The following is a 15,977-nucleotide window of genomic DNA, read 5'->3' as shown; positions in this document are numbered from 1 at the left end:
GGGCATACTAAAGGGGTGGCTTCTGTTAGAAGCTGCTAGAAGCTTCCCCTGTCCCATGGAGCCAATGCCAGCTGGCTCCAGGACAGACTTCCTACCACTGACCAAGGCCAAGCCAATCAGGAGTGATAGTAACACCTCTGTGATAACATATTTAAGAACAGAAGATTCTTGCGCAGAAGAAATTCCAGTCAGGGAAGAGCGGAGTGAGAACATGGGAACAACAATGTAGACACCAAGGTCAGTGCAGAAGGAGGAGCAGGAGGTGCTCCAGGTGCCGGAACTGTGGCCCCTGCAGCCCGTGGTGAAGACCATGGTGGAGCAGCTGTGCCCCTGCAGCCCATGGAGGACCATCGGGTTGCAGAGACCCACCTGCAGCCCATGGAGAAGCCCATGCTGGAGCAGGTGGATAACCAAAGGAGGCTGTGACCCCATGGGAGGCCCAAGATGTATCAGGGTCCTGCCAGAGACCTGCAGCCCGTGGAGAGGGAAACCCACACTGGAGCAGGTTTTTCCCGGGTAAGACTTGTGGCCCCTGTGGGAGACCCACGTCGGTACAGCTCATTTGTGAAGGACTGCACTGCCTGGAGGAGTGACCCACGGGACAGCAGTTTGAGAGGAACTCCTGCCTGAGGGATGGACTCACGTTGGAGAGGTCCATCAAGGACTGTCTCCTGTGGGAGGGACCTCGCGGGAGCAGGGGAAGGACTCCTCTCCCTGAGCAGCGGCAGAAAGAACAACTGACTGTAACCCCCATTCCCCATCCCCCTGCACTGCTGGGGTCGGGGAGGGAGAACATGGAAGGAACGAGGGGTGGAGGGAAGGTGTTTTTAAGACTGTTTTATTTCTCACTCTTTGGATCTTATCCTGTTAGTAATAAATTTAAGTACTATCCCCACTTTGAATCTGTTTTGCCCATGAAGGTAATCAGTCACTGACTTCTCCAAGCTCTTATCTCTACTCAGGAATCCTTAGCTGTTTTTTTTTTTTCTGTCTTCTCCGTCCAGTTGCAAAGGGAGAGTGAGAGAGTGGCTTTAGCGGCTACCCTTGTTCCCAGCCAGGGTCAACCCACTACATATACTTTACCCAACAAGCATTTAAGCTTAGGAGGGCCTTAACATAGCTATAAGCTGTGGTGTGCATCGGGGATACTTAATCTTGTTGAAGATGTGAATGCTGTTCCTAAAACCATACAGAGCTGATGCATGAATTCTAAACCAAGAAGAGGAGAAATTGTTAGATTTAGTGAATAAAATATCAGGTTTTTAGACTGCATAGGTAAAATCAGTCTAAAAGGTGATAGATATTGTCTCCACTCTCAGAATGCTAAGGGTCTTTCAGTGCTTCTGGCAGCCTGATGGTATCAGGGAAGTTCTGCATGATGTCCTACATTGTGTGTTATTTGGAAATACCAATACAGTTGTGCAGCAACCTGGTTCATCCACAATATTTTTAGTTTCTAAAATAGACACTCCAAATATGTTTTGATTAATTCTTGATTGTTTTTGCTTGAAAAATAAGAAAATTAGGATACTATTCATCTAAGATAAAATTTATTCCTATGCGTACCATGGTTGAGTTCTTTACTTATTTCTTAGTTTTAAATATTTAAAACCTTTGGATTGTGATCTCCAGATCACAACTTACCCAGAGTACAAGGTTTCTTTTGTTAAAGACAAAGCAGTCTTTAACAAAAAAGAAAAGTTATAATTGTATCATTATAATTTTGTTTTGCAGGAGGCAATAGGCTGAAGAATCAACATTTTCGCCTAAACTGGGCATGGATCTCCTTAGAAAAGGAGTATTACTTAGTAAATGAAGATGCCAAATATCTTGATGTTGTTCTTAAACGGAGAGGTTACCTGGGAGAAACGTCTTTTATAAGTAAGTTCAATTCTAACTTTATCAATTGCTTCTCTAAATCACTGTCCAGCTAGTTGATAAAATCTATCAATACAACTACATCCTATTACTGGTGTTTCATGCTAAGCAAACTATATTCAAAGCAATATGTTTATTTATTAAAGCAATTATCTTTTGTTATGCTAAGTATATGATTTCTTTAGTTATATGTTTTCCCTTTTGGTTGTTTTTTTTTTTTTGTCTTCTGTAAATAATTTTTGACTAAACAACCCAGACAGTCCTTCTTTCTTTGCTCTGTTGATACCACTCTTTATTTGTTTCACAGAATACAGTTTCTGTCCAGATTTTTTTTAGCCTTTAATGATAAAATACCGTTGTAGCAATTGGAAAGACAAAAATAAACAGGAAGACTATTGTGAGCTGGTCTGACCAGCAGCTACGGAGCATTAGCCTCTTCAGTCAGTGTTGGCAGTCATTTGAGGCTGATACAGGAGGTGTTGAAAACTGTTTGCAGTGTCTGGGGAGCAAAGAGGTGAAAAAAAGATTGTGTTATCACATTCTGCAACCTCACACCTGTTTCTAGCTTCTGGATCTGTTCCCATCCTCTGATGCATTTGCACCAGGGAATACTATCCTTGTACAATTTCACGTTGAAACCTATGGTGAGCTTACACTGCTTAGAAAAAGCACTCAATTTAAAGCTGTTTTTGCAGATATATGTAAACATCTACCTGACATGGAGCACAAACTCATGCTTAGGAATCGGGTTTCTGTTTAAGTCTCTTTCTGAATAAGAATCTGAGTTTCAGGTAGTGAGATGTAGTTGGGACACCTATTTTTGGCATGAGATTTAAGGCCTTAGCTGACTGGATCTAACTTAAAAGCCTCTCTTTTGAGCAGTGAACTAACTTTGATAATACGTTTCTTCTAAAGAAAGAAAAGGAATGGAAGAGATAAATGAAATACAAAGTTAAGGATGAGTGGTTTAAATTAATTACTGCTACTGAATAACAGATACTGATGTGACATGATCCTTCAGATAGAGTGCTTACAAAATTTTCTACCTACAGATTCAAGGTCAGTTTCTGAATTAAGCTGCCTGAAAATCCAGAAAAACCAGTTTGAATAACTTGCCTCTGACTACTTAATCCTGCAAGTGGAATTACAGAGTTGGAAAGAGCATAAAAGATATTGGTCAAGATACTTACTGGTCTTTCTGGTCCATGTGCAAATGCCAAAGTGGCTGAAGGGTTATAGGTTATACAAAATATTGGCTATGAGTTAGGAGGAGGCACAAGCCTGAAGCAAGAAAGGCCAGGTTTGTAGGGACAGGTGACATTTTTCAATGCATTATACAATACAGGTGGAAGAAACAGTCAGAGAAGGGAGGTTTTAAGTTTCTTTTCTAAAAACCTGAGAAAGGCCTTTAAGATTTAAGTGGTATCGTGGGATTTAAACAAGGCCACATGCATGAGTTGGAATTAGTTCTGAAATGCTGTCTGATTTCCATGAAGACCTGTAAGACAACCTTAAACTGGGGTGAAATGCCAATGAAAAGCTGTTTTAGAGCGGTCTGAGTCCAAGGCTGAAAGGCCTGTGCTATTTCTGTGGATTGAGTCATTTTATCCCATGGCCTTGCAATTTCAACTTCACTTGAATTTAATGATTATCATTATTCAAACACTGAAATAAAAGGATAACAATTTTAAAAATTCTTATTTCAGTGGCAATGAGAACAATGGCTCAGATTTTACATCTTCTTTCATCTTTATTCAATATGCTATACCCTTTTTTGTCTTTGTATTTTCCTTAGCTTTCCCTTTAACGGCTGAACTTTTCAGGAGTGTCTTCATTTTTTCCAAGAGAAATACATATTTTCTAGGGTTTCAGGCAGCATGTTATTTAGATGTTCTGGAGCAGAAGAGAACCCAGAATGCTAAAAGGGGTCGTTGTCCCTTTTGGGCATCTGTAGTTGAATCATGGGGAAATTGAAACTTGTCTGTAACCTCAGAGAATGTAGAATTCTTCTAGTAAGTAGTTTTGCTTTGGCTAATTCTGTCCAAACTGCTTTTCATAATGTTAACTGATGTGCTTGCCCCTCTGTGTGTGACACCCAATATAAAATTAATCAAGAGTAATGGATTTGGCTTGGACATCCTCCGGTTGTAAAAAGTATATTTTTCTAAATCTTCTTTTCTAAAGATGACATAATGGGAGAAAAATTACCAGTGATGTTTTTAATGACCTGAATTTCTGATTTTGACAGGTATTAGCACCAAAGATGGTACGGCCAGGAAAGATAAAGACTTCAGAGGAAAAGCCCAGAAGCAAGTGCAGTTTAATCCTGGTCAAACTTTAGCTACGTGGAGAGTACGGATTTTGAGTGATGGTGAACATGAACAGTCTGAATCCTTTCAAATTGTTCTTTCTGAGCCTGTCATGGCAATTCTGGAATTTCCTGCTGCATCCACAGTGGAAATTATTGACCCAGGAGATGGTAAGAACTTTTCCAGAACTGTACTGCCAATATGTGCATATGCCAAAAGATAAACTGGAGGGCAAATGTTATGAATAACAGTGGATAGTAAAGGTTACCTTTCCCCAGAATATTTCTGAAGACAGACTTGGGCATCGGGTAGGCATTTGCCCTCTATCTCTTTAAATACTTCATGAATAACTAACTCAGGTAGCATGTTTTTATGAAATACCTATTTTTTTTATGATACAGTATTTCTAGGGGTTTTCTGTTTGTTTATTTTCATTTGAGGTATAACAGGTTTTCCATTAAATATGTTTGCAAATAAAATGTATCTGCACAGGTGACTGGAGGCTGACTTGATTTACTCTGTCATGATAATTTGTGTGGCAGAGCATGGTACAGGAAAGTCTAGCCAGAGCTCATCTGACATCCATATTTAGTCACTGATAAGAGTAGAGTTTAACTTGAAAAGCAGTATGTATGACACAGAAATTACTGGAAAATGTGTTAAATCTCTTTATATTTTCTATGATCAGTGAGATAGCACAACTCAGGATAATCATCTGAGTCCTCTTAATGCTGAGAATCAGTTTTTTCTGTTTCTTATGTTAAGGTAAAATTTTTACGGTCCCAGAGAATTTGTAGTAATTATACATAAAGTGAAGTTGCACAGGAGAAAATCAAATTCACAGCTGCAAATCAAGGAATATTTACAGGAAAAATAAAGACAGTACTGGGAAGGACTGGATTTCCTAACAATCTTTTATAACACGGGGTGTATCGAGTTCAAATGCTTACTGAATAGGAACCATCAAAAGTTTTATTCTACTACCAGTGAAAAAGATTTTGAAATTCATTGATTTGAATGGTGTAGTTTTAGGATCAAAATAGTGAGCTTGTTTGGAAAGCTGTACCAGCCTCTTGATGTATGGGACATGAGTTAATGTTTTATTACAAATATAAATTGCATACAGATTTTTTTTTCTTATACCAACTGAGATGGTGTAGCTCTTTCTCCTCTGAGCTTTTATGTTATTTTTAAGGTCTGTTAAAATTTAGAGTGCCATTTTACTCCTAGTTGAATAATTATGAGAGAGAGAGAGGACACCAAACAAATCAGATTCCTGCATTTTTTGGAAGGACAGTTTTCCATCTTGTCAGCTAAATTCTAAAGGGAGAAATGGAAGGAAAAAATTGAGATCTTTTGTTTTACTTTTAAAGAGAAAGGTAGGGATTTGGGTTTTTTCACACTAAATTTTTAACTTGCTGGAATGATGTATGTGTCTAGATCTTACCAAACCTACATTATGTTTTATGGCAGGCTTTTGACCTTAAGTCATGCTAGTAGTATTTTCCAGCTAGAGAAATAAAACCTGGAACATGTTTGCAAAGAAATCACCTGATAATTTTCAGAACACTGTTTGCCACAGTACTCTGAAATATTTAAAAGATTTGCTTTGTGCAGTCAGCTGATACCACTTGATTTGATATTATACAGAATTATATTCTGTCTGGGTTGCAGTCATACTAATGAAACTATAAAAATGGTTTATAATTATATGCATAACTACCTTTTGTTCTTGAGTGTTTGAAAGAACAAGAACAAAATTGATCCTGAATCCCAATAACAGCATAAAACTCAGCAATCTGTTTAAATGAGTATAAAATAATGAAGGAGTTTTAAATGCATTTTGGTGATTTTGTCTTCTGAAAAACAGATCTGATATGCTTTGGAATTAGACATTTCAGAGTGAGATTGCTCCCCAGACTTCACTGACCATGTTGGCTAGGTCTCCTTTGAGTAAAAACAGTGTAGACATGTAGCCAACTCAAATCAAATATCCAAGTCAGAGTAAGATATCAAGAGCTCAGCCTTGCTCCTCAATACCAAATGATTGTCATGGTTATCTTGATGCAGTAAGTTACATAATGGCCTTGGAGAACCACAGCCTGTGTGTGAGCTATGCTAGTGATACTTCTCTCATTAACAGTTAGTAATGAAATACCACAGAAATAATAAAAAGACAGACTTTGTGGACAAATTCTTCAAACTATCTTGCACCATTAACCCTAGATAAATAGTCACATTGGAGACCAATTAATAAGGACTTGTGAGTTCAGACCTAATGATCTGATTTTCTTGTCCATTTCTGAAACACTGAGAAACTCTTTCTTCTATCACCCTTGAAGTTTTACTTACAATTTAGTTGCATTGCTGATAAATATGAGTTATTTGTTGCATTTCAGAATATTCCAAAATGCTCTTAGCTATTGTACAGATGATTTTATGAAGTGAAAAATCTGCATAAACAAATGTGCCTGTTTTTTGCAGAATCAACTGTCTTTATTCCTCAGTCCGCCTATAGTATTGAAGAAGATGTTGGTGAATTGTTTATTCCAGTCAGAAGAAGTGGAGATGTGAGTCAGGAACTGATGGTTATCTGCTACACAAAACAAGGTAATAGAATCTGTTATAAAATAATAAAAGGCAAAAATGGAAAAGAGACAGAAACTAAAAAATAATTATTCCATCTATTTTATAATAAAATTGTTTATAACTATTGATTACCTTTTCATGTAAATATCTTCAGTCTCAACGGGAAATGTATTCATCACTGCAATCTGTCTTAGAGTATTATTGAACACAGCTTAAAAATAATCATGTTTCAAATTTCTACCATGAAGAGGTGAAGAGATTCTGTGTTCTTTATATTTTTGCAAGATTTTTATATGCCGTCCCAGATATCTGGAAGTGATGAGAACCGAAAGCACTGCAGTAATTGCCCACAATATCTTTACTTGTTTCTATCTTGAAAAAAAATATATAAAATAATATTACATAATTTCCATACTTCTTCTTCCTCTGACTCTCAGTCTCTTATTAATTATATGTGTGCAGGGCATGGGGTCTCTACTCCTGTGGTTTTATTATTATTTTTCATCTGGAGAGCTGAAGTAATATTTTGTGTTAAGAGATCTGGAGCCAAAATAATTTGTTTTCATCAAATTCTATCAGTTCTACTCCTCCAATATCTTCCATACAGGTAAAATATACTAAGGGAGTTAACTGGTAGTCCTCACAGGGGCTACTTTGTCAACCTGTGTCTGTTTTGATAGACTACAATATTCCTTCTGACTGAAAAGCTGCAAATTTGAGGAGCCATATACTTGCATTGTATCATATACAGAAGTAGTTTGTCCATGGACCTCAGAAATGTAGCCTGGTCTGAGGTTTCAGCCCATCTTACCACAAAAAAGTAAACAGAAATTAAAAGATAGTGAAAACAAAATTCCACTTTTGTGAGAGGTTCTTTATAACCATGGTATGTATAGTGACTGTTTTCCTTTTATGCCACAGGAACAGCATCTGGCACGGCCCCAACTTCTGTACTTTCTTACTCTGACTACATATCCAGGCCTGAGGATCACAACAGCATTCTACGTTTTGACAAAGACGAACGAGAAAAAATGTGTCGCATTGTCATCATAGATGACTCCTTGTATGAAGAGGCTGAGACCTTTGATGTTTTGCTGAGCATGCCCATGGGTGGAAGAATTGGTGCAGAATTCCCAAGCACTCGTATTACCATTGTACCTGACAAGGATGATGGTAAGATATCATATAATAAAGTGATATTCCCAATTCAGGACAGAAACTACAAATAACATCACATTCAAATCAGCATGTAGAAAAAGGAATTCTGGATGGGTTTTTGAAAGTATTTAGTATTAATATCTTATTGTTTGAGAAAATCACATGAGTAGTGATGTCACCTGGCATTGGCAGCCTTGTATGTGTGATTCAGGCCTATTTTATTATGCTGCAAAGGGCCATACTAGAAGCCCTGATGGAGCAGAAGCCATCTAGCAGCTCCTAAGATTCAAACTATATTTCTTCTGATTTGATGCTGCATTTAAATTTTTGTCTACAAGTGTCCACGTATGCTCCCTTTGTCTTTTTAATAAAGAAAATATTCAAGTGACAGTAATGTTGATTTAGAAATCCTCTCAGTAGGGAACTGCTGACAGAATTATGTCTTTTACTCAACTGGTTAATACTTTTGATATCTTGCATTGAAAGGGACATTTCTGATGGTGATTAGAGAAAGGTCTGTGACCAAGGCAGAGTAGAATCTGTATCATCCGCTGCCTTCAAAAATACGTGCAGATGTTATTGTGGCCTCAAGCCTTACTTTCTATGCCCCTAGCATGATATCTCTTTTTGTAGGAGTGGTAACAAAAAGTTTTCCTGGTACAATTGCCCTCATTTATGCATGGAGTTTGGAGACTGAAATCTCAACTGTAAATTCTGTGAAAGGAATACTGATAGCTATTTTAGTCCTCTCTGCGTGGCCATAAACCCTCTACTGTGACACCATCGTGTTCCCTAAAGACTTATGCGAGGGATTACATACTACAGTACTCTTTGAAAGTCTGATGCCAAAGTAGACTATTATTATCAACACAGTGATTTCTCTCTAGTTAAGGATACAAAAGGCAACTCTTAGAGGCAGGAAGTTCGCACCCATCTAATTGCATCATAATACTGCCTGAAATTTCTCACCTGTAATCCTGTGACAGAGGTGACTTTGTTTTCTCTGTGGAGCATTTGGGTAATCATATAACATCGATGAATACAACACTTTGAAAAAACACTTCTTATAAAGTAATAGATTGAATGCAAGCTGAAATAGAAATCTTTATCTGTCTTTGCTATTGTAATAAATACGGATTTATTCATGTAGGGGTTTTTTTACAACAATTTGATTTTTATGAATAATTTTGATGAATTCATGAACTTTACATTTTGTAAATAGCAGAGCACAGGATATTTCAACAGTAGCCATTAAGAAGTACGCATCCATGAAGAAACTGATTACCCAAATTTTGAAGGTGTTCTGACTGCTTAAAATGTGTATGGAAAGTTTGAGATAGAGAGAATGAATCTCCAAGGCATTAGTTAACACAGATATCAGCTGAAATTAGAGCATCTAACTTTAGTGGGAACCTCAGTACCCAGGAGGGAACACTGTTGTATATGTTTTTTGGCATTTAAATTAAGGTATTGTCATTCATGGGGCTTATACAGTCATTTTAACAGAGATCTAGACTGATTCTGAATAAGAAATGGTGAAAGTTGGTCAGTCACAACATAGTATAAAACAATAGTTTTATGTAAAAACTCCCACAAAATATTAGAGAAATTGACGAGAAATCTTCTATTTTAACATTCCCATTAGAAAACAGGAGAAGTAATTTGGTTTGTATACTACTGTTCAGTGTTAAGGTCCTGCATTTATAAGCACAAGTTGCCTCAGTGCTACAAACTTTTATACACAAATTAATTTAACAACTAATAATCTTATGAGATTTATTAAAAAAGGTGGGGAAGTGTTTGGGGACATTAGAACATTTTCATTATGTAAAAACTGAAATATCTATTTCTGTTGATAAGAGTAAATAATATCTGGGATATTGAAAGATAAGGGAGCTTTGAAGGATAGATTTGGATCCTTTTTTTACATTCACTTGTCTCTTTTGCACTCAGAATGTTGCATATGAGATATTTGAAATAATGTGACAGAACTCCTTTTTTTGCTTTTTGTATCAGTGAAAGTGCTTCCACAAAAAATTCCAGAGCATTCAAAAACTAACTGACAATTCACTTAATAGTAAAATTTTCTACCACATACTTTTAGTTTGTGTAAAAACATAATGCATGGCAACAGAAAAGTCTATGTGTTTTGTTTCATCTGAGATCTGTTGCACTGCCTGTTCTATAAAAAGCAGAGTACAGACTACAGAGTAGATAAATTATAAATTACATCTTGTTTATTTATTTATAAATTCACACACATACACATATATAGACATATACACACACACAGATTTATGTAACACGAACAATTTAGCACCCTGACTGTCGTGATTGAAATTTTGCATAACTAAGCAGAGGATTTTAAGCAGCATTGGTTATTATTGATTACAGTGCACAAAACTAACTTTAACAGGTTAAAGCAGTGTTCTTTGTGAAAAAAAAAGAATTTTCTTTAGTTTTTAACAATAAAATTTAATTCAGAAGATGCCTAACATAGAGGATAAAAGCTCTAGCTTTATATATTATACATAATATAGCCTATCGTCTATAGTAATGTTATAATGCTAAAATCTGTAGTCCACTGTAGTCTCTACTTCACATCAATTGATGTATTATTTTTCTCATTGTTTGTTTAAATTCATCTTCTACTTAACAAACTTTATTTGGAGAAATCTCACAGCACGTCATTAAATTGTGATTTCTCCAAGTACTGTAACTGGATTAACATTATGCATTGACTTTTTCAGGTCAAAAGATACAAACAACGAAGGTCAAAGTTTAATAGTACTACATGAGATCTTTCCTATGGAAGTCAAGTCAGCACTAGCAACATTACCTTATCTCCTCTGGCATTCAATGCCAGTTAATTAGGAAACATTCACCTTCAGTACCTATCATCAAAGTTTTTTCTTCTTTTATTTCCAGAGAAGGCCCTTAGGGTCTAACTAAAATAGCAGAGTTGCTGTATAATCATGACAATGAACAAAAAGTAAAAGAGGTGTGCTCAAGTTTCTAGTGAACCACAGTATATAAAAGAAATTCCTGGCAACTGAATAGTTTAATTGGGGATTATACAGTTGTGCTGTGCTACCAAAGGAAAATCTGGAAAAAAAAGAATCATAGTATGTAGAACACGCACGTGTATATTTATATATATGAAAGCTGATTTTTTAATTGGTGCTGCTGGTGGGACATCTAATTTGGAAGGGACTTTTCGTGATAGGCACTGAAGTTGGAGACAAATAGAAAAGAAAAAAAGGATTAAATTAACAAAGTAAATAGCAAAGACTAATGTTCATGGAAATCTTGGATTCAAAGTTACACATGCCACTACAGTTAAGGCAGTAAAAAGTAAAAACATGGTCTGTTCAAGTCAGATGTGATAGTTGCTAACCGTGAACCACTGCAAGAAAAGCATTCAGGGGAAAGACCTATGGAAGTCATCCACATCTGGAGTGGCACTAATCTCACTTAATATTAACTGTCTATAATTTTAGACATCTGATTCAAGTAGGCTATGCCAGGACCCTTCTAAAGTTAATGAAAAGAGAGGTGTACCTCCAGAAAGCATCCTATCCTAGGGGAAGTATCTAAACTGCTGAGATTTGTCACCAGGGGTACATGGTGCATCTGAATACATTGATTCATATCAATAGATTTAAACCCTACCTTAGAAATTTAATTTGTCGCTCAATCCAAAGTCATAAGCACTACCGGGCATGAAGAAAGGAATTTTTTGTAATTTTGTGTTAAAACTACACCTACTATGAAATGCCATTAAACAACAAAGGGATACAGATACATAGCTATTCCTGCTTCATGAAATAATTATGGTCTATAAAGAAAAATCTAAAAGAATCTATTTAAGATCTAAAGAAACAAATGGTAAAGTGTTTCAATAGATTTTTTTTATTCAAGATAAAATTAAAAAACAGAGAAACTCAAGCATTTTCCATACAAATGTGAATTCATGTTACTAAATCTAGCCAGAACTGATAGGCTGAACTACTTGTCTTCATTCATCTTAATGATGTGGGGGATGAACAGAAATCCCTGAAGAATTTGAAGTCAGTTTCTTGGTTCAGGACATAGAGAGCACAGAGTTCAGCATAAAGCTCATTCAAGAGAGGCACTATACATAACAGATCAACATTTTGCATCTAGGAAAGCGAAGACGAGGTTACTGTGCACTTTTCACTCCCCTTGGAGAGAGGAGTCCTGGACTTCAGTCTAAGACCCCTAAAACACTCAGATGCCAACCTTCCATGGAAATGCCTTAATCCTCAGGCATTTAGCAACTAACTAAACAAGATCAGCCTGTTTTTCCAACTGAAGCTGTGATTCTGAAATCATTCCATATAGAGAGAGAAAAAGATGAGATCAAAGTCTTTTGTTAGTATTCATGTGGGAATGAAGAGGCTGTAATTTGGTTCCAACACTAACAGTGTTGCTGTGTTGCGTGCAACAAGTCTGATGCACAATGCTTTACCGAGGTTTGCAGTCAAAGCTCTGCATTCTCACAGTCCCAATATTTTGACTGCTGTGCTGCTGATTTGGCATCTTTTTTACTTACTTGGTTTTGTGTTGTAGGCAAATTAAAAACTCTTGGTTTGTAATCACATTTGGAAACCTGAAGAGAAGTGTGATGAATGCAGTTAAAGTTTGCACCTAAGAGGAGAATTATTTTGTTTGCTTCAAGTTTTTTGTCAGTGGCTGTTTTCCCATGTGATTTTAATTCCATGCTACTGTATTTAGTGTTGTCATAAGAGCACAGCCTTACAGCCAGGCTGAAAAACAGTCATCCTGCCTTAGTGGAATTGTTGAAGCCTCATGCTGTTCACAGCAGGAAGTACATTAAATACATTTGTTCCACTTCATTCACATCGGATGGAAAAGAAGCTGTTCAGACTTTTTTTTGACATTTCTGCATGAAGGCTGGGAAAGCAAAGGACTCAAGTTTGTGTTGGAGGTTTGCTGACCATTTTCTTTATACTTACTCAACAGAATCGATTACTCATATCTTCCACATGAGAGAGGTTAGCACTATCTGGAAATATTTTACAGCTGAGTAAACTGGATGATGGTATGATAATGCAGAAAGCCAGTGTTAGAGGTCAAACAGAACAGGTTAAGTATTTAGTCTTCTAGAGATTTCTCTAAAACACTTGCTGTCACTCTCCCTACAGTTAATTAAATTTTTTAAGTTCTTAGACCGTGTTCTGGAAATCAGGACCTGTCCAACTTGCTTACAGTAGTAAAGTCCATATTGAAAAGTCCATATTTCTATCAATAGCCTGAAAAGAGCCAAAAAGTCAGCACTGCAATGCTACATTATAAATATATGCTTTGCATTGTCTCCCAGCAGGCATACAGTATCCACTAACTTTCAATGTGTGTCCTGAGCAAAATTTCCAGCTGATGATAATTAAATATTCTATTAGTAACAGAGTTTGTCAGAGGGTCATCCTTATCTCACAAGGTTATCTGGAATCTCTTTAGTTCCATTAGTCTCCAAGGCAGGCAATCAAATGTTTCTTTTTCTCTTCGACAATATGTATGCCAAACCTTAAACTAAACAGGTGGTTGGTTGATCTTGGTAGTTAACATCTGTGAATCTGTTTGTCCAATTTTAGATACAACCTGAACACTACAGGCATAGCATGCCCACTGTTATATTACGGACTGGAGTCATGATTTGGCCAACTATCCATTACTATTCTCTGGAGATGATTAAAATAATAAACTAGTTCTTTGTCCTCTATACATCCATCTTTGACTACTTTCTCCCTTTTATGTTTTTACAGTGTTTGTGGGTCTGATGGCTCTGGCAGTTCTGTGCAGCTTTTAACTACTTTTGTCCTCTCATTAAGTAAAATCTCTATATGATCCCTCCCCTTTCCCGAGTCTGTGGCAGGTGGTCAGATTGGCAATTAATCAAGGGAAAAAGTGGATGTCAGCCAGTGTATGACACGTTATACTCTCAGTTTTCTTTTCTAATAGCTTCTTGATTCAACAGTGAAAAATGTTCTATTTATGATGATAGCCTTAAAGATTTCAGAAAGTCCCTGTTTGCTGTGTATCACAGAAATAAATTAATGTCATGTCTCACAGTAGGACATTCTATAGAGGCATTTATGATTTATATAGGTGCATTTATGATTTGCTTTCCTAGAATTATGTATTGCTGACAGTTATTACGTGTCTGCAGGTACACTCTCTTATTATATATATATATATATATATATATGAACTGCAGATGTTGGATTATTCTGATCTTCATCTAGCTGCTTAATAACTAGGTATATAGGTCAACCTTATGATCTAGGCTCCTTTGATAGGTAACAGGACATAATATGACCTCCAGACAGTACTTTGTCACATCTGTTTCAGATGGCTAGAGTAGAGGACTTCGTTGGTGGAGCAGCATATCTCTCAGCTTTCACTGCTGCAGGTTCTTAAATGGGTAGCTTACATATGCATTATTACACTTCTATGTGAATTATATTTCGAGGTATAGTTCTATCTCTGTTGAAATACGGAAAACTTCTAAGTTTTGTACTCAAAGCACATAAAATAGTCGATAAGCAGAAGGTACAAAACTATATGAACTGTTTAGAAATGTAGTGAAGGCCTAGTAAACCATTCTAAATTAATCATTTGTCTTGGTTGCTTGTGGTTGAAGGGAGTGAACTTAGTGACCTAGTCAGTTCTTTGTGTGTTTAAGATTTGGATAATCAAGCTGAGTCAGCCATCTTGGTGCATTCAGTTTTCCTAAGGCTTCTTCAGATCATCTTCCCTTCTCTGAATCTCCTTATACTGAGACTTTGCTGTTTTGTGGCAGTCATCAGTCGTTGAAGACCAAAAGATACTGAACACTGTAACCACTGTACCACATTAGGCTTTAATGACATCAGTTCTCCTTTTGAGTGTGTAAGCCCTCAAAGGATTAAGTCAGTTACTATCTCACATCACTGTCTGTCAGGCAACTCTTTTCTCTTCCCTCCATTACAAATGGGATCAGAAGTCCAAATGAAAGAATTCTAGAGGTTTTAGCATATAACAGAGTGTATTTTCCTGTCCTTACAGCTCTGCTTTTGTGTTCTGAGAAGTCTGGCTGTTACTCTATTTTCACTTCTCCATCTTCTCTGCCAAGTCCCACCTTCAACAGTACCTCCTGTAAAGGCAGAGTGGAAGCTCTCTTGCATATTTTTCTTCTCAGACTGCAGTGGGCTAAATGTGTTAGCTCAGTCGGTTAGAGCATGGTGCTAATAACACCAGGGTTGTGGGTTTGATCCCTGTATGGGCCATTCAGTTAAGAGTTGGACTCGATGATCCTTGTGGGTCCCTTCCAGCTCAGAATATTCTGTGATGCTGTATGTGGGGAGAATAGCCTGTAAGAAATTGTTTCTAGCAGTTAAGCAAACTCAACATAACCAGCATTGTGACCAAATACTAAAAGTGCAAAAATCTAAAGTCAGAATTGGGGCAGTGCCTTTCTTAGCCTCTCTTGTGATATGGTCAAGATATCTCCAATCCAGAAAAATCTGTATATATATAAAGGCAGAAGGACAGATTGAATAATCATCCACAAGAATGGACAGAATAATAATTTTCTTTAAAAAATGTGGTACAGGCTGTGCCAGAAATGATAAGGAAATACCAATAGCCACCTGGAAATAAAAGTATTTTACATTTCTTGGTTATGCTATTCCTCTTCTATGCACCATTTGTAGTAACAATAGTAGTGCCTCCCTTCCTCTTAATTTATTCTTCAATGCAATCAAACACATTTTCTGCATTGATGAGATACAGATTTGTAATTAATTTAGTTAAAATTAATTAAAGTCTCACCTTTGTGCCTGGTAAGATCATGGAACAGATCCTTCCGGAAGATGTATGGAAATACATGAAAGACAGAAGTAATCAGAGGCAGCCAACCTGCCTTCACCAAGGACAAATTCTGCCTCACTAATCTAGCGGCCATCTAGGATGGACTAGCTCCATCAATGAACTAGCTCCATCTAGCTAGACTTCTTCAAG

The 15,977-nt window shown here is 36.9% G+C and overlaps 1 protein-coding gene across 1 annotated transcript in view; it reads left to right on the top strand.

Annotated features, from left to right (window-relative positions):
• The window catches only part of FREM2 (FRAS1 related extracellular matrix protein 2), a 124,828-nt gene that overhangs the window by 65,839 nt on the left and 43,012 nt on the right, over positions 1 to 15,977 (top strand). Inside the window, exons 3-6 of the mRNA XM_017815171.1 lie at positions 1,735 to 1,881; positions 4,127 to 4,357; positions 6,672 to 6,797; positions 7,698 to 7,949. Coding sequence (XP_017670660.1) covers positions 1,735 to 1,881; positions 4,127 to 4,357; positions 6,672 to 6,797; positions 7,698 to 7,949 — 756 coding nt within the window. The remainder of the gene's footprint in view (positions 1 to 1,734; positions 1,882 to 4,126; positions 4,358 to 6,671; positions 6,798 to 7,697; positions 7,950 to 15,977) is intronic.

This window comes from Lepidothrix coronata, unplaced genomic scaffold (assembly GCF_001604755.1).
Source record: "Lepidothrix coronata isolate B3197 unplaced genomic scaffold, Lepidothrix_coronata-1.0 Scaffold48, whole genome shotgun sequence".
Lineage (NCBI taxonomy): Eukaryota > Metazoa > Chordata > Aves > Passeriformes > Pipridae > Lepidothrix > Lepidothrix coronata.
Note: the sequence above shows the minus strand (reverse complement) of the source record. Positions and strands in the feature narration are given on the sequence as shown.